This window comes from Ambystoma mexicanum, chromosome 12 (genome assembly GCF_040938575.1).
Source record: "Ambystoma mexicanum isolate Mex_15411 chromosome 12, UKY_AmexF1_1, whole genome shotgun sequence".
Classification (NCBI taxonomy): Eukaryota; Metazoa; Chordata; class Amphibia; order Caudata; family Ambystomatidae; genus Ambystoma; species Ambystoma mexicanum.
Window position 1 is genome coordinate 187,782,250 of NC_090936.1, and position 21,648 is coordinate 187,803,897.

General features: G+C 45.1%; 1 protein-coding gene across 1 annotated transcript in view; it reads right to left on the minus strand.

The window, feature by feature from the left end:
- The window catches only part of CRY1 (cryptochrome circadian regulator 1), a 232,938-nt gene extending 215,945 nt beyond the window's left edge, over positions 1-16,993 (minus strand). The window contains exon 1 of the mRNA XM_069628274.1: positions 16,372-16,993. Within this exon, the coding sequence (XP_069484375.1) occupies positions 16,372-16,529 (158 nt within the window). The 5' untranslated portion in view covers positions 16,530-16,993. The remainder of the gene's footprint in view (positions 1-16,371) is intronic.
- Positions 16,994-21,648: the final 4,655 nt, after the last annotated feature.

Genomic DNA, 21,648 nt, shown 5'->3' on the forward strand with positions numbered 1-21,648 from the left:
AAGAGGAGAGTGGGACGGAGAGATGCAGGGGCCCCAGGGGCTGGGCAAGAGAAGGGGGGAGCCCTGGGAGGGCAAGAAACCAGGGGTAAGGGTAAACTAGTGCGACAGCAGTGTGGACCAGATTCAAGCTAGTCAGGGAAGGGTGCATGAGAGCAAGGGCTGGTTAGGGGTGCTGGGGGGGACTGGTTAGGAGGGCCTGGTCCCTGTAAGACTCATAAGGGGTCAAGCACCAGTCGCAGCGGCAGGGGAACATTCGCACAGGAGGCGGAGAGCAAAGGAAAGTCTTGAGAAGCTTCCGGAACATAAGGAGATCTGGCTGAAGTCTGAGAGGGGCAGGCGGGCCAGTCCAGAGGGAGGCTGCTGCAGAGGAAAGAGATCTACCCACCACTCTCTGCATGGTGAAACGTCTGATCTGGAGAGAGTTGGAGCTAGAGGAATAAAGGACTCTAGCAGGGAGGTATTTAGGGAATAGGAAGTTGGATGTAGCAGGGTCCCAGTGCCCAGAAAACCTTGTGGATGATGCAGAGGGACTTGAATTTGATCCTTGCAGCAACTGGGAGCCAGTGGAGAGATTTTAGGGCTGGAGAGATGAGGTCCAGGGGTTTGAGTTCAAGGATAAGTCTTGCAGCCCTGTTCTGAAGTTGAAGAGGGCAAAGGGAGGAAAGAGGCAGATTTAGGAAGAGGCTGTTGCCGTAATCCAGCCTAAAGAGAACCAGAGCTCCGGAGATATTGAGCTTCTGAGAAAAGGTGAGGAAATGGAGAATGCCTCTGAGGAATTGGAGCTGAAAGTTTGACTTCTTGGAAAGGTCCTTGGTGTGAGGGGAGAAGGAGAGAGATGAGTCGAAGATTACCCCAAGATTATTCACCTCACAAGAGGGTGTGGGGAGTGGACCCAAAGAGGGCGACCAGAGAGTGGGAGGAAAACTGGGAGCAGGAGCTCCAATGAGGAGGATCTTGGTTTTCCTGGTGTTTAGGCAGAGATCAATAGCAGAACACCATTCCTGAATGGCAGTCAACCAGTCAAGAAAGAGAGAGGAGAAAGAGGAGGCAAGCTTAAAGGAGAGCAGTATGTCATCAGCATAACACTGGAAGTGAGGAGAGAGAGGGTGGAGAAGGTGGAGATCAGGTGGGCAAGAGGTGCAAGGTAGATATTGAGGACAAATGGCGATAGGATAGAGCCCTGAGGGACACCGCAGATAGAGAGTAAGGTGGAGGAGAGGAAAGGGCCCAGTTGCACTTCGGAAGGTCGGTTAGAGAGGAAGGACGTAAGCAAGTCCAGTGCCCCGTCCGTGATGCTGAGTGTATCACCGAGGCAAATTATGAGGATGGCATGGTGGACCAAGTCAAAGGCAGAGGAAAGATTGAGACAGATCAGAATGGAGGGAGAGTTGGAATCCAGGTGTGATAGTAGGTCTTCACGGGTGTTCAGGAGAGCAGTTTCCGTGTCTCTAGATGCACTGAATCCAGTCTGTTAGTCATGGAGACAACCAGCGGATTAGGTGTGGTGGGTCAGTTGGTGGATGACCAACTTCTCCAGGAGTTTGCCCAGGAAAGGGGTGATTGGAGATAGGGCGATAGTTAGCCGGGCAGGATAGTCTGCAGATGGATTTTTTAGGAGAAGGTGCACAAGGGAATGCTTAAGGGGTTGGGGAAGAGCCAGTGGCAAAGGAATTGTTACAGAAGTCAGCCAAGGCAGGGGCAAGAGAGGAGATGTTGTCCTTGATAGTTCTGGAAGGGCATGGGAGCACCTGTTTGGATGAGACTTTCGTAGAGCGGACTACTTTAGAGACCTCCTCCGGTGCAATGTGTTGAGAAACTGAATAGTAAAGCCAGAGAGTGCGAGGGGGAACGAGGGAGGCAAGAGGGGGGATGGGGAGAGGAGTAGAGGAGAGTGAGGACAGGATGTCCTGGGTTTTGGTGGAGTAGTGGAAGGCCAGTGTAGTGCAGAGGGCCGGGGAGGGAATAGGAGAAGTGGAGACTGCAGTCAAATTGGCAAGTTCAACCATGTTGTTGGTGTCTCCAGAGATGCAGGCTTTGGCATGGGCCCTCTTATTAGAGCGGATGGAGAGTCGATATTGCCTTTGGAGCAGGCGGCAGGCCAGTTTGTCACAGGATGTACTCGAGGTCTGCCACTTCCACTTAGCAACTGTGCACTTGTATTTCAGAGTGGCCAGATCAGAGACATATCAAGAGTTGCACTTGGAGGCAGGCTTCATGTGGATCCTCATGACAGGGGCAAGGATGTCCAGAGTGTTAGAGATGGAGAGATGGAGGCTAGCAAGCGCTGAGCCAGTATGAGAGTCCATAGCAGGGATAGGAGGGGGAATGAAGGTGGCAGTGAATGCAGTGACTCACACTTCTTCGGTCGAATGATGGAGAAGGAGACTGGCAGTGCTGGCAGAGGGATTGGTGGAGAGTCCGGAAGATCCAGGTGGGAGGAGAGGAGAGAGTGATCAGACTAGGAGAGAGGAGTAGTTAGAGGGTTGGAGAGAGGGATGACTGCAGAGATGAGCGCCTCCAAGCATTTGTATTGCCCTTATATGATATATTTAGTGTCTATCGCTGTCCAGGGCCAAAACAGAGCACTTGAATATAGTTGAGAAACTGGAATGCAGGTGCCAGTTTGTATATCAGGAGTGAATTCGTGCTCAATGCCCTGGAATTTCGAAACTTTAATGTGTTATTGAAACCCTTTTTCCACCAAAATGGTTTCTAATAAAAATGCAATAGACAGACTTTCATGTAATGCTTCACAGGCTTTTACACCCAACGTTCATCTTCTGGATCCACTTAAACACTCTAACCAACGTCTCGCCCTTCTGAGCCCTGGCTCACTTCTCATCTTGCTGAGCTACGGCTTCGCCACTGACAAGCTGACCGTAAATTATGGGTGGCTTATTGTCCAGCCACAAGGTCCCTTTTGCGACAAGCAACTGCTGTCTAACATAAAGCCAACTCTGAGGCTAAGTGTGCCTATTATACCAATTTTGTTGAAACTGCTTTAAATGCCTACAGAGTTATTTAGACTTGTGCAATCGCTTTCTTCTTCTCCTGCTTCCTCAGGTTTAGTTTCTCCCTCACAGGCTCTCCGCGATTCACTTTTCAGTTTTTTTTGCAAATAAAAAAGTTCCTATTTGTGAGAAAATTCTGTCCTCTGGCCTTAGGACTGTCTGACATGAGGCTGTGCCTTTGGGTGTTGATCATTACACTTATGGTCCAGTTTTCCTTCTTTTGCTCCAGCGGACATTGTGGCTGCTACAAATAGAATTAAATTGGTCTCTCTGATAGATTCCATTCCGCTTTTCATTTTGAAAGAGATCATGCCTAACATCGCTTTTTTGGTTGCCCAGGTGGTTAACCACTCTTTTACCTCTTGTTCCATTCCTCCTTCTTTAAAGCATGCACTGGTTATCCCACTTTTAAAGTAAACATCTATGGATCCCACTCTCTCTGTAAATGTTCACCCTATCTCCCTTCTTCCTTTTCTAATGAAACTTCTGGAATCACTGGCTACTCTGTAGCTCAGTGCCTTCCTAGAGTAGTCTCCTTTCTTTGACTCTTCTCAATCTGGCTCCAATCGCAGCTCAGAAACAGTCGTTGTTTCAGAAATTCATGATCTTACATGGCTTAACAATCATAGTGGTGTTGGTGCACTGATTTTACTTGATCCGTCAGGTGCTTTTGACATCATTGAACACTCTATTATGCTTTATTACTCTATTGTTTGGCCGTAGCAGGCATTTCAGGTTCTTTGTTGTCCTAGTTTAGATCATTTCTGGTTGACTGGGTTAAATCACTTTTTCTCTATCCCTATCAATCTACTCCCGCCCCCCGTGACCTGTGAGGCGCCTCAGGGAAGTACCCTTTCCCCCATTTAGTTTAATGTTTATTTTCAGCCTCTTGCTAAACTCATCCTATCCCATGGCTTCCCACGTTACTCCAATGCTGATGACACACAGATTGTATTACATCTGGATCTCTCTGAAACTGGTACCACCTCTCGGCTAAGGCTGTGTTTGGAATCTGTGGGAAGTCGATTGAGTGACAATTGGCTGAAGTCAAACAGGGACAAGACTGATGTTTTGGAGGTTGGTCCCCCTTCGGCTACATCTTTCTGGACTCCAGCTTTTTGGCCTTCCTCGCGTGGGTACTTGCAACACCTGTTCCATTGGTCGAAGACCTGGGCTGTAAGATCTCAGCTTCTCCATCTGCTGAAGCCCAAGTCAGTGCTTTATGCCAATCTGAGCTAAATATTCTTCCGAAGGTTCTCCCTTATTTGCCAGCTCAAATGCAAGCTCCTGTCATAGCTTCCATCAGATTTTGGTACTTCTGATTACTGCAACTCTCTTTTCTTAGCGCAAGCAGCATAATTGATCCAGCGTCTGCAAATTCTGCAGAATTTGTCTGCTACAGTTGCTAGGCAATCTTCAAATCGTGTTCTTGAGTCTCCTTTTTTGCGCTCCCTTCATTGGCTTCCTGTATTAGTCACATTTATTTAAAATCTTTGTGTATTGTGCATTGTGCCTTTTATGGCAGTGACGTTAAATATCTTCAAGCAAATTTTGTTCCATACATTCCACCTCAAGCTCTTCCCGCTCGAGATGCTCATCTTGTTCAGGTTCCACATGTCAAACGGTTCTTGGTTTGGAGAACGTTTTTTTCTGTGGCTGCAGCTGTTTTATGGAACCAACCTCTGCGTCCACTTCGGGCTATCGAGAACCACTTACTTTTTCAACACTGTTTGAAAACGCACCTGTTCTACATCGAGGATTGTCCTTGTTTGGTCGGCTGTTTTTTGCTTATGTTTCTCTAACACCAAGCTGCTGTGCTGGTGTAGGCCTGCGCTTTATAAATAAATAAATACATGAAGAAAGTTATGGTACTAGATCATATATGTAGTATCGGGAGGATAGCTCAGGGGCAATGTGCCCGCCTTGGAAGCAAGACGACACAGTGCAACACAGGTTCGATCCCCGGGTCAGCACTTAGAAACCTCTGGGTATTAAGCGTGTTATAAATAACCTATCATATCATATCATAAAGACAAGTGGTACGTCATTTCTGCCTGCAAATGACACTGTCATTTTTAGTTTGGGCTATTTAGTGACGCTGAAAGCGCTACCTTTAAGCCGAAACTATTGTCATTAAAATAAGAGCTTTAACATTAGAGCATCAAATATTGGCTTTGAATGAGGGTCTGTAATGCTTTTCCGATGGAGATGACATTTGAGGAGGGATACATAGTTGTTAAGTCATTGAATCCCTCCCATTCCCTGGTCCGAGCCATGCTAATCCCCATGGCTAAACCCACCCATTCCTATCCATCTCAGAACTCTGAGCTCTTCCATGGAGGCAGCCAACTTGGATGACTGGCTCTATGGAAGCTCTCTGGAAACAAGGCAAAACTGTTGAATGGGAAAGATATCATGGATCTTCCAAATAAAATGATACATTGAATCATGCGAGTATAATCTTTCTTTAAATAGCTAAAGTCATTTGCATTTTGGGAGCTTGTTTTGATTTTTTCCATTTATATTTTCCATTTATATGTAGGGCATATTTTTAATATATGTAAGATGCGATTTCTCAAGAATACTAATTAATGTTAAAAAACGGAAATAATTAGCGTATACTAGTTATCAGGTGTTATGCTTGTAAAACAAAAGGATTACATTTTTTTTCTCCATTGAATGCGAGGATCGTTCCGATCTTTCTGTAACGGCTGTTCTCGTGTGTTCCATTCCATGGACGGTCTTCTGCATAGAAGTGTCAGAGAGCAGGAATGTTCTCCACTACCCTAGCAACGCGTGCCAACCATCTCCTGTTACCTGGAAAAGTGGTATTTGCTGCGTGCACTGGAGCATCTCCTCGGTTTCCCAGGGAACATGCTCACCACTGATGCGTGCATTAGGCCACTCGTGCTTGGGTCCTGACTTCCATGGCAGGTCTACTGGTCTCACCCACACCATCAGGCCTCATTTTCGATATTCGTTCTGCCTTGCCTCACCCGTGCAACGAATCGGTACAGCCCTTGAGCTCTGAAATGGCCTTTCCTTTTCTCGTGCCTGCTGATCCCACACAAAGGGCCGTTACAGCTCCAGCTGCACCAGCACTCATGGATTTGCCATCACCTTTAAGGTCCCTCATTGCCCCTTAAAATGGTGAACTGCGCTGCATGCGGTAGCGGAATAACTTTTATTCACGTACCATATAGCAGGCCCCACAGAAAGCCTCCATTCACAGCTGCTCCAACTGCCAATTAATGGCTCACGTGAAGTAGGCACATTCTAGATTCTTTCCAGCATTTCTTGTTTCGTCACCTTACAATCAGTGGTTGAAGTGAGCAGCAACGGTTGGGAGCGGTGCTCCTCTACTTTTTTAAATTACGTTTTACAGCTCATATACTTTTATTTTAAAGAGAAATCGGTCCGGAATATTTTCGTTTGAAAATAAAAGTGTAAGAAGTTGAAACTTGCACTTCAGTGCACTGCACTGAACGTTCCCCTAAACAGCAGGTGCTTGTGTTTGGGGGTTTGTATTGTGCGTGGAAGGGGAGTGGTGAAGGGGTTTGTGGGAAGTGGGGACAGGCCAGCAGGGAACATAATCCCACTACATCTTTTTGTACACTTCGACCACTGTTTACAGTATGACCACCACTCATATGCCACAGCATTCTTGAACTGAGTTCAGAAATGATCTTTAACATTTTCCATCTGACAGCAAATTGAGCACGTGATAAGTGTCATACGCCCATTGCAACACTAGCAATATTGACTCTTTCTTTGCACAATAGTTCGTGGCATTATTATGACACTGAAAGAAACATATCTCCAACACTTCACACATTGAATTTGTGCCCACATTACAATATCATCTTCTGAAATTAGACATACTACTCTGTAAGTTAACTGTTTATGGGAAAAGAGCACAGTTTTCTGTTCTTAAATAATCGCAGTCAATGCGAGGGCCGAGGTGCCTGTCACCCTAAAATAGGCTTGAAAGAAATCAATCATTGTTATCTGCAAACATTTATTGTAATTCACAGAGCAAAATTAAAAGTGCCACTGACTATGCAACTAAGTCACTGCCCAAACTAATTTGCCTGAAACCCTCCATAGGCCATAGGTGGTCAACACAGAGAAACTTCCCAATCTCAGGTAACATGATATCGGCTGTCACTGCCTTCCCTGTATTCATGTCTCCTATGAGGGCATTTCACTCTGTGCATTTCGCCTGTGCGTATCGACGCCTATCTTAGATGTCCTAGCGAACATGTTAGATCCTCTTAATTTTCCATGGCTGTTTCATATCACTGCTCAGCCTGGCACAGAGCCATATGATATCCTAGTCCTTCTTCGCTGTCTTTGGATCACCAGGGACAACTATTAATCCATTGACCCCTTTTTAGTTTTGGTATCAGGGGGCGCTAAAGCCCCACCTACAAGCTGAAACTTTTGCATTAGAACAGCTAGGGAGAATTACATTTAAGGTGGGACACAAAGCTTTTAGGTGTTCTTTGATTATTTAACCACCCATTGACTGCCTGTGGCTATACTAATTACTATGTGCATTCCCGCCCACTTCCTGTCCCTTCCTGCCAAAAACACATCCTCCTGGGATCTCTTTGAGCTAGCTTTATCAAGCCTCGCCATCAAACGTTGTGCTCAAAGTGCCTGCCAGTGTTTATCAAAGCAGTCTTCTGAGAATTAATGACTTAATTGGAACTGTAAATGCATGACCAGTGTAATAAAAATGTCAATACGGTCTGCTTTCAGCCAGTGGATTTATAAGCCCTATTTGTGTCCTTTACTAAACTCCTGTTCAAAACAAGCATTGGAAAAGCAAACAGTTGCGGCTTATGTTTAAGTATTAGGCATTTACTAGGCACTGCTATTATATGACCAGGTACTGGAACCGTTTTGCAGCTCCTACCATCAATAGCCAGTTAATACCACTATGGCAGTGGCTGGCGAATGCCTTTCTCATGCCTACACAAAAGCCCAGTCGGCCTGGAAAAGGCTTGTTCTAAGAGTGGGGAGAAGGATGCAGTGCATGATTTATTTATGGAATCCCTTCCTCTATTGTTAACTTTTGATCTATGCATACATGGTAGAAACAGTATCACAGTGCTTTATTCCCAAATTGTTTAGCACGCAAAATAAATGTATATATAGAATTGATATTGCGTTTACTGAGAAATTCTCCAGTCCAAACTTCAGCTTGAAATGTATGTATATGTTTAAAGGGATGTAATAGGTTGACACACTTTCAACTAGTACTGGCACTTAATTCGCACCTCCACTTATAAGCAGACCTATTAAAACCAATAGTTATACGGAGTGGTCAAACGACGACCTGCTGAAATACTACCGCTTTACCAATAGCCCATTATGTGTAACTAGGCCCTGTGATTCTGCGTGGGGGGGGCAAGGGGGAGGAGGTCTGGAGGGGCTGATGTGCGCCCATGTCTCCCACTCTCATTTTCCACCTGGCACTCCACTTTGGTTTTGCCCCGAGGAGATTTGACTCCAAGATGGCCTATCGCAAATCAGTTCCGCTATGTCCCTGACACCTGGCAGAGATTTCCCCCTGGGCCCAGATGTAATACAGTTGTGCATTGATGTCCATGAAGAATGCACTGTTTGTTTGCTGGGGGCACTGACCTTGCGCGCATTTAATCATCAAAAAAAGAAGGGCAGTGCCTGCCTTTTTGCACCTTTCTGTTTACCGCTAACCACCTGCCTCACGTGTGCGCTCACGTGACGTGTAAGTGATTAACATAAGGAGATTCCTATGACAATAAGGGAAAACGGCTGTAAATGAGCGCTGCCGCATACAATTCTGCTGCAGTGTGTGCCCCAGTTCGGCAGTTCCCACGCCACTGTGCCGGGGAACATGATACAGTACATATAAAAAAACACCGCCTTTTACACAAAGAAAAAAAGGCGATGAAGGAACTGCATGAGGAACACATGCAATGTTGTATAAGTGAAGAACAGATCTTTATTTGCATTGAATGATAAAAAGCTGGACAGACCAATGTTGAGGTGCTCGGATCCGTACACTTTTCGTTCTGCCGCATTGTTAAAGTTACGTTTTCCTTAATTAAAGGAAAGGCACACTGACCTGGGAGACTGTGAATCGTCAGCGAAGTACGTCATCCATGGTCAACCAATTGCCTTCATCGTCACGCATGCACCCACCAACCGAAGTGTGCCTCATTAGTATGCAGATCAGGATATTACAAAGTATCTGCCCTGTGAGTTACACCAGGTCTTGGCCTTTACAAAATACGAGGCATTTTGGGACCTCCCTCAAAGTGCAGCACAGACTGTAATTGCCCCTTGCGCAGCAGTCCTCCTTATTATATCTTGGCCATGGAGGGATTGGCTTCACTGTGGGCTTGCTGCTCCCTGCTGCATGTCTTCCCCCGCCTTTGTCTAATGTGATTTAGGACCAGTTCCTGCATGCTGTCCCCCTGCTAGGAACACCAGAACCTTCCACGGTGCTTAGGCCTTCCACTCACAACTAACTAGTAGTGCAGCATTACAATGATACGTCCTCAACCACAATGCTCCAAAGGCTCATGGAAGTCTCACTGACTGCTCCCGGCACTAACACATCTTAATTCTATACTCCAGTACACAACACACATACCAACTAAGCCACACACAAATGGCAATTGAACACTACTTCCGATTGACATCAAATATCAGAATGCTACACCTCTCCAAACAATTTATATCCCACAGACCAGAGCAATGCACACTCACACTACTGCTATGCAAGTCTCCCCTCTAGACACGGCTCCCTCAAGAAGTTCTTGATGCAAGCTGCCTTAGAACAGGCACTCACACAGAACCCTGAGACTTCCAAACTGCTATCTTGCATTTCCCCTCTTATGCAAAATAGCCAAACCCAGCCAACCTGCCTGCATTTCACATGTGCCACAGTGACAGCTAGGAGGCCATGCATGTGGCAATGAGTCATGGTATAAAACCCAATAACATGACATTCCATAAAACAATTGGCATTTTGCGAATACTGTAGATATGCGAAAAGGCCATTGAAAATGTCAAGAAAGAACATGCAGTTGGTGATACCTTCATACACAGTGCACCAGAGCAGGAACCCTTGGGTAACGCAGCTAAGAAGCTATCAAGGTGTGATATATACACACCTCTTCGCAATGTATTATATATGTATTGAGGAATCGTTAGAAATGTATAACATTAAGTTAAAAAAACAATGTATTACAGACATATCCAAGGGCTCCAGATCAAAGAAAGTAGTGATCTGGTAATTGCCAAACTAAGAAAGAGAAGCCTGGTAAATATGAGTGCACAATTACCAATGAGTATATCTTCTGAAAGTTAAAACTAACAATATAATTTTTAGAAAAATGTTCATATGTAATGCTATTTTTTGTACATATTCTTTTAGTTTAGAAATTGTCCGTGAAGATGGTCACAAAGACCGAAATGCATTAGACACAAATTTCACAGGCCTTGTCTTCACCTTTTTTCATATAAAACATTTTACAAACCTTTGAAATGCCTTGAATTACAAAACGATTTTTTTAAAGAAAAGAATATAACAGATCTAAGAAAAAAGAGAACTTAAAGTGGAAATCCATGCGGGTCCTTCCAGCTGTCTGGGACACCATACACAGACATATATTATGCCATTCTTACAAATCACTCCATTGTACAAATGAAGCGTCATATGGCAACAGGACCAAATAACCTTTAATACAATACACGAGACACTTGAAGAAATTCATGTTAATACGCAGCTGTGCCAGCTCAACCCATTCGGTAATCCAAGAAAGAACATGCAAAAAACAGTTTCCTAAAAAACTATGGTGGTTCCTAAACCTACACCTGAGGCGTTAGCCAAAAGGTGGCAATAGCTCCTGTCAAATTATGGACAACAATATGGTCCTTCCCGTAGGACCTCCTTAAACAAAGCATAACAGATTATTTAAATTTAAAATTGGCAGCTAACCATACTCACTGGTTAATCCATGTTAAATAAAACTGAGGAATTTGGGGTAACACCGTGTTTTAGAAGGTAGATGTACGGTGAGCTCAGGTGATAAATACCTCAGGACATTACAACGTGATAGAGAATAGACTGTATGAGGCTACTTTCTCACATGCAGAAATGGTCTATCGTGAATGTGTTTTATCCCTGAAAAGCATCTTAGGTACAGAACTTCATCCAGGGCTGGTAGACAATCAAAACTTCCAAAGCTAGATCACAAAAACACGAATCTGACAGTAACCAAGGAAGTCCTGCTTAGATTTCGGTTATTGCAGCCTGAATCTGCGAATTGTCGCTTTTGTAAAGCGGCAAACCAAATTGAGATTGTGAAACATCTGGTGTGCCCGTGCAGGGCAAAGAGACACTTGTTTGAAAAAGATTTTCAAACTTATTTTCAATGGGTGTTATAGAAACTGTTTGGCAGAGTTGTTTAGCAGGCTGCAACGGTGATAGCGATATCCCTTTTTTTAATCTCTCCATCTAGAGACTAATAGCACAGACAGTGCACTTTAGAGAACACATTATTGTTAGAAGCTTTTAATGGTATCTTTATCAATTCCTTTTTTCTTGATTTTAAAACACTCTGTTTTTTAACTTGATGAAATGTTTTCTTGATGAATTGTGGATGATGTATAAGCTTGATTTTTTGTGTAACTATAACAATTGTACTATGTTTTTTTTCTTCTCTTATATCAAAAAAGAAGAAAGATTTAGTCATGTGGCAACACGATCATTGATACCTTGAAGGAATAAAAGCAATATGTAAGATACTTTCTGTATGTGATGGTTCATCAAGCACACTCGGCCTTACTTGATCTTGCATTGTCCATTTAATCAGAGGCTCAGGAAGAATGCTCTCCTCACGTAATAACAAACACACAACTTCGTACAGTGCAGAGTAGCTTAATTGCACATGTTGTCACGTTTGGATATACATCGAACAGGGTTTTGGATATTTTCTTGAAACATGCATATAGAATTTTCAGGAAATTAAATTGGCTCTGGCCAAAGAAGATGATTAACAAGACTTTAATAGTCAAACATGGTATTGCACTACACTTACATAAATTGTTGATGATGCGGTAAATCGGTTGTTTACAACCTTTAGTTCTCCAGATGGGTTGTACTACAACTCCCATCATCCTTAGCAAGTGTATTCAATGACGAGGGATCATAGGAGTTGTGGTTCAAAACATCTGGTGAGCGAGAGTTTTAAAAGTTGCAGACCTAGTGGGTAGGAAATAGGTCCCTATTGGTGCAGCTCGTCGTCTTGCCTTAATGTACAGCTTTTTTCCTGCTTTTGTATTTATATCTAGTATTCGGTGGGTAAGAATTTCATGTACGTGTAAGCAGATTTCTACATAGTATGGTTTTATTGTTTTGTATTATGTGATGTGATGCGTTATTGATTCTTAAAAATGTTCATATATTTAGGTTGTATATGACTTGTTGATTATATATACTTGAATTTGTATGGCTGGTGTAACGAAAATAAAATGTTATTGAATTGACTCAGCATGTATCTGCTTTTTGATATTTAGCCTTTATGAAACAGCAATACACTATGGAAGAACTATATGTTGTTTATAATATCATACATTTTTTTTTATATTTACTCTACGGCATTTATGTGAACACAACAAAGGGAACCAGGTAACTAATAATAACAGCGTTAATTGAATTCTGGAGGATATGCTAGATCAGGTGCAGTCTAGGACTGCAGCTCGCATAATTCCTCACCATTGACAGTGCTGGCTAGAGCGGAGTTGTAGTCCAAAAGATTGGGAGAGCCAAATGTTGCAGACCCATAGACCGTGCGTTTACAGCGTCTGCTCCCTTACAACATAGCAGCCTTGAAATAGGCGTTTTGAGGACAGAACCTGTGCATGCAGACACCTAGCCCATTAGTCACACCAAGATCGATGCACTTGTCGAGAGCACAAGCTGTAAAACAGCTGACAGAAGCATAGTGGATAGATGACACACTGGTTCAAGAAATACCTTAAGCTATACAGGGCTGTGATACGCGTCATACTTATATTAAAAGACGGGTCTGTACTTGAATAAGCAGAAGGTCTACTGTTGCCTGCCTATGTTAACCTTTCGAACGTGCCAAACAAGACTGAGTTGCTTTGCTCCTTAGACTGGTTTCAGTGGAAACACATCCCAGCTGCTTGATGCCAGTGAAGTGAGCATAACTCTCCCTATTGACTCTTCAATAGCTTAGCACCCCTAACGTTTTTGATTATTAAAATGGATCTTCCGGATCAAGAATAAAGTTTATATGAAAAGATCTCACTTAAAGAATGAGTTTCCCCACATCTGGCACCAGGCTTGAATATCCTGAGAAGGATCCCCTACAGACAAAGTTAGCATCCTCCTCAGACAGGGCTGGCCTTAGGGGTGGGCTGCCCGGGCGATCGCCCGGGGTGCCCTGCCATTAGCCCTCCACCATGCCAGATCAGGGGACTCTTTCAAGGTCTCCCCCGAGCTGCCGTGGTTGGAGAACGCATGCCAGCCGACCTATTTAATAACAGCAGGGAGTTGATGCAAAGCATCTTCGCCGATTAACAAATTACCAGGGGTGCACATGACGAGGGTTGGGCGTCAAATGTTTGTTTTGCCACCCAGGGCGCTATGGCCGCTAAGTCCGCCCCTGCTCACAGATACTCTTTATAAACCTCTCTGTAGAAGCAACATTTGCAATACTGGGACCTGAACTACCACGCTTCACTGAAGAGATAAGGAAGTCACACACTATCACTCATGAGTGTGACTATGAGTTCTGTCCATCCATTATCACTCCATTCCTACCATACGTATGTATGCACACTTCTAGTACGCCTTCTCCCCCTGCCAACTGAAAGAAAGTTGTCTGCAAAGTGTCAACATCTGACTAGACAATACATATTGCTTTGCATCCCCCAGAGCAGGTATAATGCATGGATCAGCTAATGGCATATTCTGCCTAAATGAGTGATGACCAGTAGGTAGTCACGCGAAGAACAGCAAGTGGACGTGCACTGAGCACCCGATCCTTCTTTAAGAACATGTAAACCGACCAGGAAACGAGGCACAGATGGCAAATGCACATTTCACTATCAGAGATCAGAAGTCACACGAGCATTAGGATTCTAATGAAGACATTACTGTTGAAAATGGATAGACTCGCATGCATATCTGAAGGCGTAACTCCATGGAATGCCCACCCGGACTCCAAAGTGCAACCGACAACTCTTTAGAAAGAGGCGAAAGAACCGGATCACTGTGCCTTGATCTTCTCGCTTGTGATGGAGTATCAGGTTAAAGTTATTAAGCGCCAAGGACCCAACCTCCGGAGGCTAAAGTTGTGATGTTGCATAAGTGCAAGTAATGTAACATAACAGCCAACCAATAAAAGACGAGGTTCTAGCTGACAAAAAAGAAGACTTTGCCATTATGGACTTGCCCACGGACACGAGTATTCATTTTAAAGCTGCCTCCTAAGTCGCTGTTACGAACCAGGAAGACTACACCGATTGCGTAGGTGACCCGAGGAGCCCCGATGTACACATCCCAGGTACAGGTGTGCCAACTTACGACACATGCCGTCCATTTCCTCTGGGTGGTGTCAGCCCAGGCTGCGCCGTGAGCAGGGAGGCGGCAGGCACCCATGCCGCCCCAGCGGGGTGCGTTGAGGACATGCACAGCAGCCCTTGGCACGCTGAATCCTTCAGCGGGGTTGCGTGCTTGCATCATCGCCTCCACTTGTAACCGCTGCGGCACATTGGGAGCCACGTGCGTTATTTGCTGGAGAAGAGTGGCTGCCGTTTGGGTACCGAATGAGTATGTACACCAGAGACACAGCCATGGAAGTTAAGGCTCGACTGCTGGGCACACGGCTGTGCTCTGTAGGTGCCCCCGACTGTGTACACTCAGGGTCGGACTGGGGCTTAAACTTGTCTCGGGCACCAACGAAAAAGTGGCCCACCTTTGCAATTGGGAATTCATTCCTTTTGTGATGCTGTTTGAATAGTACCCAAGGGGGGAGGTTTTTCATAAAATGCGAGGCAAATTGTACATTTTAAAGAATATTTAATCAGAAACACTGGTCAGAACTGTTAGCTGCATAGTGAAATAACTCACCAAACGGTCCCACATTGGCTCAAAAAGTGCCACACTTTGACCCAAAAAAATGGCCCACACCAGCATTCTATGTTTTTGGTTCGGCCACGGGCCTATTGCCCTATAGGCCAGTCCGAGCCCGTTCCAATGATCTGCTCTCTATTTGCCCATGGGCACGGTCCAGTATGCATGCGTAACGTGCCTCTGAGCCTCGTCCTATGCCTCTGGCTGAACACACGTATTCTCTGAACGTGCTCGTGGCCCTACCCATGCATAGGCTCCTTATGCTCTTGACTCCCGTCTCTCACTTCCACGTTGTGTCCCGGGTCTTGGGCATTTCATTCCTACCTGTGGGTCAGTACGCATTTCATCCGGTAACCCCAGAAATCTGCTCAGTGCAGTACCTGCTCCCTTTAAACCTGCTTGCCAGTGTGTTATATGAACTGCATATGGGTCTATCTCGTGTTCCTTGTAAAGAGCTGCACAATTGCATGCACAGGCTTCCATTTTAACACGCAATCGTGTTATAAGAATCGCCCTTGTGTGATCGCAAACCTTGGAACTTTTGGAGGTTTCGTATATATTGTTCTTAGGAAACATATATATGAATCATCCAAAAGTTCCAAGGTTTGCGATCACACAAGGGTGATGAGATCCAGGGAGCCCGGCGATACTCATGCGTGCGGCTCTGGGACTATATGTGTACTTTGTACATACCTCTCGCGCGGGGCTCATGTATGAACATCATACATGTTTCAGTGTTCAGACGGGACTCAGAGGCCAGCGTGTGTGGTTTTCGCCCCGTACGTTTCGTATGGTGTGGGATAAATGAAGAAGCAGCCGCTTTGGTCGATTCTGCTTATCCCAAGCTTCAAATAATAGCACTTTAACGACGAAGGTCGCTGCACTCGACAGTATAATTGCCACCTGTCCCCATCTTCCGCTAGATAGACATACTTTTTTGTGTGAAAATGTTGACATTCCATTCAACCTATATTTCCCTGGGGCATCGACCTACACTGTTCATTTACAGTTTAGTTCCTGAAAATGTTCGCCTTCTTCACCCCAACACTTGCCAATAATAATAATAATAATAATAATGTGCTGTTTATAAAGCGCTGTTATGCATATGATTCGGAAGGGCGACACCACAGAACACTTCTCTCCTCGGGTCACTGGCTGTGCATCCAGTGCAGCCCCAGTCGCAGCGGTGCCACTTACCGCCAGCGGTTGATGCCCACGTTGGAGGAGCCGGCGAACCAGGGGTCCAGGATGTAGACACAGCGGATCGTGTCCGAGCCCTGGATGCTCTCCCGCAGCGCCGGGTTGTCGTGCAGCCGGAGCCCCTTGCGGAACCAGTGCACGGCGTTCACTCCCATGGCCGGGGGCGGTGGGTGGTGGACTCGGGGTGCCAGGGAACTGGGCTGCCCACTCACGCGCACGGGTCGGGGCGCTGCGCCCACTCAGCTCCGCTGCCCTCTGAGGCGAGGGGCTGTTGAGTCGAAGACGGAGTTCGGTGCAGCAGGGACTCTGTGCTGGTCAGTGGGGGGCTCGCCCTCGGTGCACAGGTGGCGGAGTGCGGGGGTTGGGGGCATGGGGTACCGGGGGCAAGGAGGGTAGGCGGCGGGGTGAGGCCCGGGGGCTGCGACGGGTGAGCGGAGGGGCTGTGGAGGTGTTCCTAGAGAGAGATGGGCAGCGTGAGTGGCTGTTATTGGCAGCGGTAGGCAGTTGGGGGCGGCGAGGAGAGACGGGAGCTGGTCCGCCAGAGGGATTCCCCGGGGTAAGGTTGTCCGGAGCACGCAGGTGATACCACGCTCCTTCTAGCAGCTCAGGGAAAGGGACTCTGTGTAAAGCCGGACACCGGTCCCGTCGGCAGGGGGCCGTGTGACGTTCTCAGAAAGTGTGGCTGGCGGTTGGTCGCGCGGCGCGCATGCGCCGGGCCGGCTGGAGCGCGCTGCTCACGCGCTGCCCCATGTGTGCTCCAGTTACGACCAGCCCGGTTGCCGAGGCGGCGGTGATTGGCAGGGGTGACGATGAGCGCCACGTACCCACCTCTTTCCGAGATCCGCGTGCAGCCAACGGATAGCTAACCTTGCCAAGCTAGTCTATCTGAATCTGCCCACATGCCACCATTTCGGCTGCTCTTGGCCGCCCGCCATATGTCCTAGCAGCCTATCGCCCCGGGAGGAGTAGAGCTGTAAATCTCGAATGTCTGCGCTTCTTTGATCCGTCCATCTCTCATCACACAGACGAAGTGGCAATATATGGCACAGCACAGCACCTTCCGAACCACAGGGCAGCACTTAGTGCCATGGTTTCCATGTTTGTGAAATTAGACACACATGTTAATTAAAAAGATGATAGGTGTTAACATAAAATCGAGAGAATAACTGTTACTAAAAAAAAATTGCTCCTATGCCATTTTTAGTTTTGCCTATTCGGTTGCTCTGTAAACACTGTTTCTGGGCTGAAACAATTAGCATCATAGTGAAGATAATCGAGAGATTGGACTTGAGGAGGGACTCACACAGGGAAGGATGGGAGAGGGGCTGTTGAGGTTTAGGTATTTGTACCCATCGAATAACCACCCACAGCCATGCTAGTCTGTATGGCCATTCCCACCAACTAACTAGCCCTCCCCACCGTAAACCGAAACACCACACTGCCCTGGATATCTTTTTAGCATTGTGCTTTTTAAGGAGCTGTCCATTGTATCTCTCAACCGTCTTCTTGAAGTTTGAGCTTAGTTGCAGCTGTTAACATCTGATGTAATACACATATCTTAACCAAGCTCCCATTATGACACATGGTTGTTGTGTCCTTGCATCTATTCCTTGTGCTGAATTCCTCTTAAAAAAATATTGGCCAAGCCAACATTTTGTACCTTGTACAAACATTAGATAGGTATTTTCCAGGTACGGCTATAATATAAATATGTCGAGATATTCAGAACATTTGCCAGCTGTCAATAGAGGTCTAAGTGGGAAGGAACAAAATGGTGTGACTTATCACTACTTTGTGGATAAATCTGTCATCATTCCCTTACTTTTTTGTAATCCAAGCACCATTCCAGGATGGCTGCGAAGGGCACCTTTGTCTATTGCGTCCCCCAGGCTGAGGATATATATAAGGCAACAGTAGTCACCATATAGTTAAGATGAAGCATTTCATCCACAGGAAATTTAAACATTCTATGGGCCTCATTCCGAGTTTGGTGGTAAACCCATCAAAAACGATTATCGTTACCGCAACTCAGGGCCGCAGATTTACATTGGGATTCAGAGTAGTGGTAATTACCCATTCTTTGGAGTCCATAGGACTCCATGAGGATTTTTAGCAGATTTACTGCCAACAAAATTACTGCACGGTAAATCCACTGATTTTTGGCCTTAAGGGAGATGATTTACCTCCAGCATTGCTGTAGGTAAATCTTCCTTCTTACTGCCAAACTCGTAATATAACAGGGTGGTAATGCAGCGGTAATGCAGCAGTAACAGAATTATCAATGCTTTACCACAATTTTAATCCGCTCTGCCCTATGTCTTATGGCTTTTGAACCGTAGGAAAGATCAGCAAGACATTTTCCAAATGAGATGTCTTGGCTGGCCCCTCCAAAAATTGAAAATTTAGTAGAAATCCTGGCTTACGATTCAAAAGCTATACATGATAAAAAAAGGATGTGTTTTTCACTTTTTTTGGCGAAAACGCACAGCCAAAATCGCTTGATGGATTTTCACAAAACAACAAGAAACAAGTTGGACACAAAGTGCTCAAAGGAAATCCTTTGTTGGTTTGGGGTTAATCCATCTAGTTGTGTTTTTTTAAAGGATTTGGTGGCAGCTAGGTTCCCATATCTCCCATGATGTACTGCTAATCTCAAGGCTTTTCGTTTTTGAAAATAAGCCATATTAAATATAGAGATTTACAAGAGCAAAAAAATCTACATCTTTTTAAAAGTGCCCTTAAAATGATGTAAGGGGAGTCAGTAGGAGAGGTTTAAGGCAGATGAGAATGTGGTCAGGGTAAAACCAGAGATAGTTTGGGGTCTGGTGATAGTGTAGATTTCTTTTCGCCGAGCACTTCCCCGAGATATAAATCTAAGATCTCAATTCTTTTTGTTCCCTCTCCTGCCTTAAATTAAATCAAAGTTAATGGAAAGTGTCTAGAGTGTGCCAAGTTACTGAGTCGTTTCCGCCTTTATATGCTCAAGGGCAGATTCCTGGGAGATAGCTCCTGTCAACATACTAGAATTTCCACCCATAGCGCTTCCACTCTTGACTAAGCCTTTGCCCATTATTCACTGTGTACCTCTGTAAGAGATACTGAAGTATTGATACAGCATGAAAGTGATCACTTTTTGTTGATTATCGCTATTGATTGCTATGTGGCAGTGCCAGAAGCTCATCCGATAGGGGCAGTTGAACGTAATACTGGTGACAAGCACATCAGCTGGACGGCTTCCAACCTAACAAAAGCTTCTGCCGTGCTTGAATCGCTCTTTTCTCAACTCTTCACGAATGTCAGCCCGCAAATAACAACCAACATTCAGGCAGACCAGATTATCTCTTTCTCCTCTAATAAATGTACACATTCTAATTTGTAGGAAGCAATCTCCTCTAGGGTGAGTTGCTTCTGGTCTGCCTATCTGAAGCTTATTACGTTGATTTCCAGACATGAAGCCAAAAACTCTCAAAATTCTAGATTCATTCATCATTTTGTTCTTTCAAAACATAATAATCCTCATGACCATAACATTCTGATTGCTAAAAGGAACCTTAGGCAGAACCTTCACAGATTAGGATTGCATCTATTTATCTACATTAGACCAATCAATGCTACCCTTCCTAGGAAACCAGCATATCGTACATGGGTTAGAACTTACAAAAAACTATTTAAAAGGGAAAATTGGGACAGGCTTGCCTGGCACTCCAAGGTAATGATGCACAGATATTTTGGAAGCTGGTAAGCAGTTGAAACTCAGAGAAACCAATGGCAGGTGCCTTTACATTTGATTGGGAAATATTTACTAGGAACTTGATTGGCGTTAAACCATTGACCATGATTCATACTGAAGTCAATCCTGCCTATGGACACTTAAGAACTCCTGATCTGATATTTACAATATTATAACATATATTAAATCTTCCAGAGCTCCAGGGCTAGATGGAATTTGCAATGCCCTCATCAAGCAGAATCTTAGACTATGGTGCTCATTAAGAGTTCTCCGGTATCCCGCTGGTAATTCCGGTGGGATACTGAGAAACTCCCATAATGTCTCCGCTGCCCAATATCCCGGTATTACCGGAAAATTAGGGGCAGCAGAGACACCAGTAACTACCCATTCCATGGAGTCCAAGAGGGGTCCATGGAATGGGATTGCTCGAATCACTGGCACTGTTAGTAACTGTGCCAGTGATTCAGGCATTAATCTGCTGGTAGGGTCCTGATCCTACTGGCAGTTCAGGCCTGCCGTTAGATAAGAGCCCTTACCGACAGACTTGGAGTTGGTCAGTCAGTAAAGGTGCCTGTATACCTTGTTACCGACACCTTATTTCTGAACCACCCAACTCGTAATGACCCTCTATGGGCAGTAACTCTATCCTTCTCTATATGGCTAATAACTCACAAGGGAACTGCCTGCCACTTGGACTGGCAGTTATGTTGTCCTGTTCCATAAGAGAGGGCCTCGTTCTAACCATGAACATTACAGAATCCTAGCTTTGCTGGATGCCCCAGCAAAAATATTCGCTTGCATCTTGTTGGATGAGCTAAAAAGCTGGACAGAAGAGCTAACATCCTATCATTCAATCAAACTGGTTTTCGGAAACCCGCCCTGACTCACTGTGTCGAGAGTGCTTGGCATATTTGACATTTTGCTATTTATGTGGCATTTATTGACTGCGCGGCGTCCTTCAATATCTGTACTCTGGCATAAATTGGCAAGTTGGGGTATCTCATCCGGGTTACTAGCTATGATTAATGCTCTTCACACCAACACTTCAATTCGATAACGTACTTCGTAACTCGGGCACTTCACTGATCCAATCCACACTTAACGTAAGACTCAAACAGGGAGGCATATTTGTCTCTCCCTCATTCAATTTCTACTTTCAAAACCTTCCTCTCGCTCTCTCATCCAACAATGCGCTGCTGCCTAGATTGTGTCAGTCTCAATTATTATGGCAAGGGTATACAGATGAATTGCTTCTACTTGATTATACCCCTAAAGGTCTACAAAACACTCTTACCCTGCTTGCCACATAGTCAGCCACCAATTGTTTAAGAGTTAACTCTCAGAAGTATGACCTTCAACCCTGGTTGGTGCCTTAAAAAAAAAATCATACACTTGGAAATGAGAAAATACAATCTTAGAGATAGTTAGGCATTATGACTACATGAGGGTTGCTATCAATGACAAGCTTAAATGGTGTCCTCATCTTGACAATGTGACCACCATTATTCAACAACCTTTGGGTGGAGCAAATTCATTCATTACCA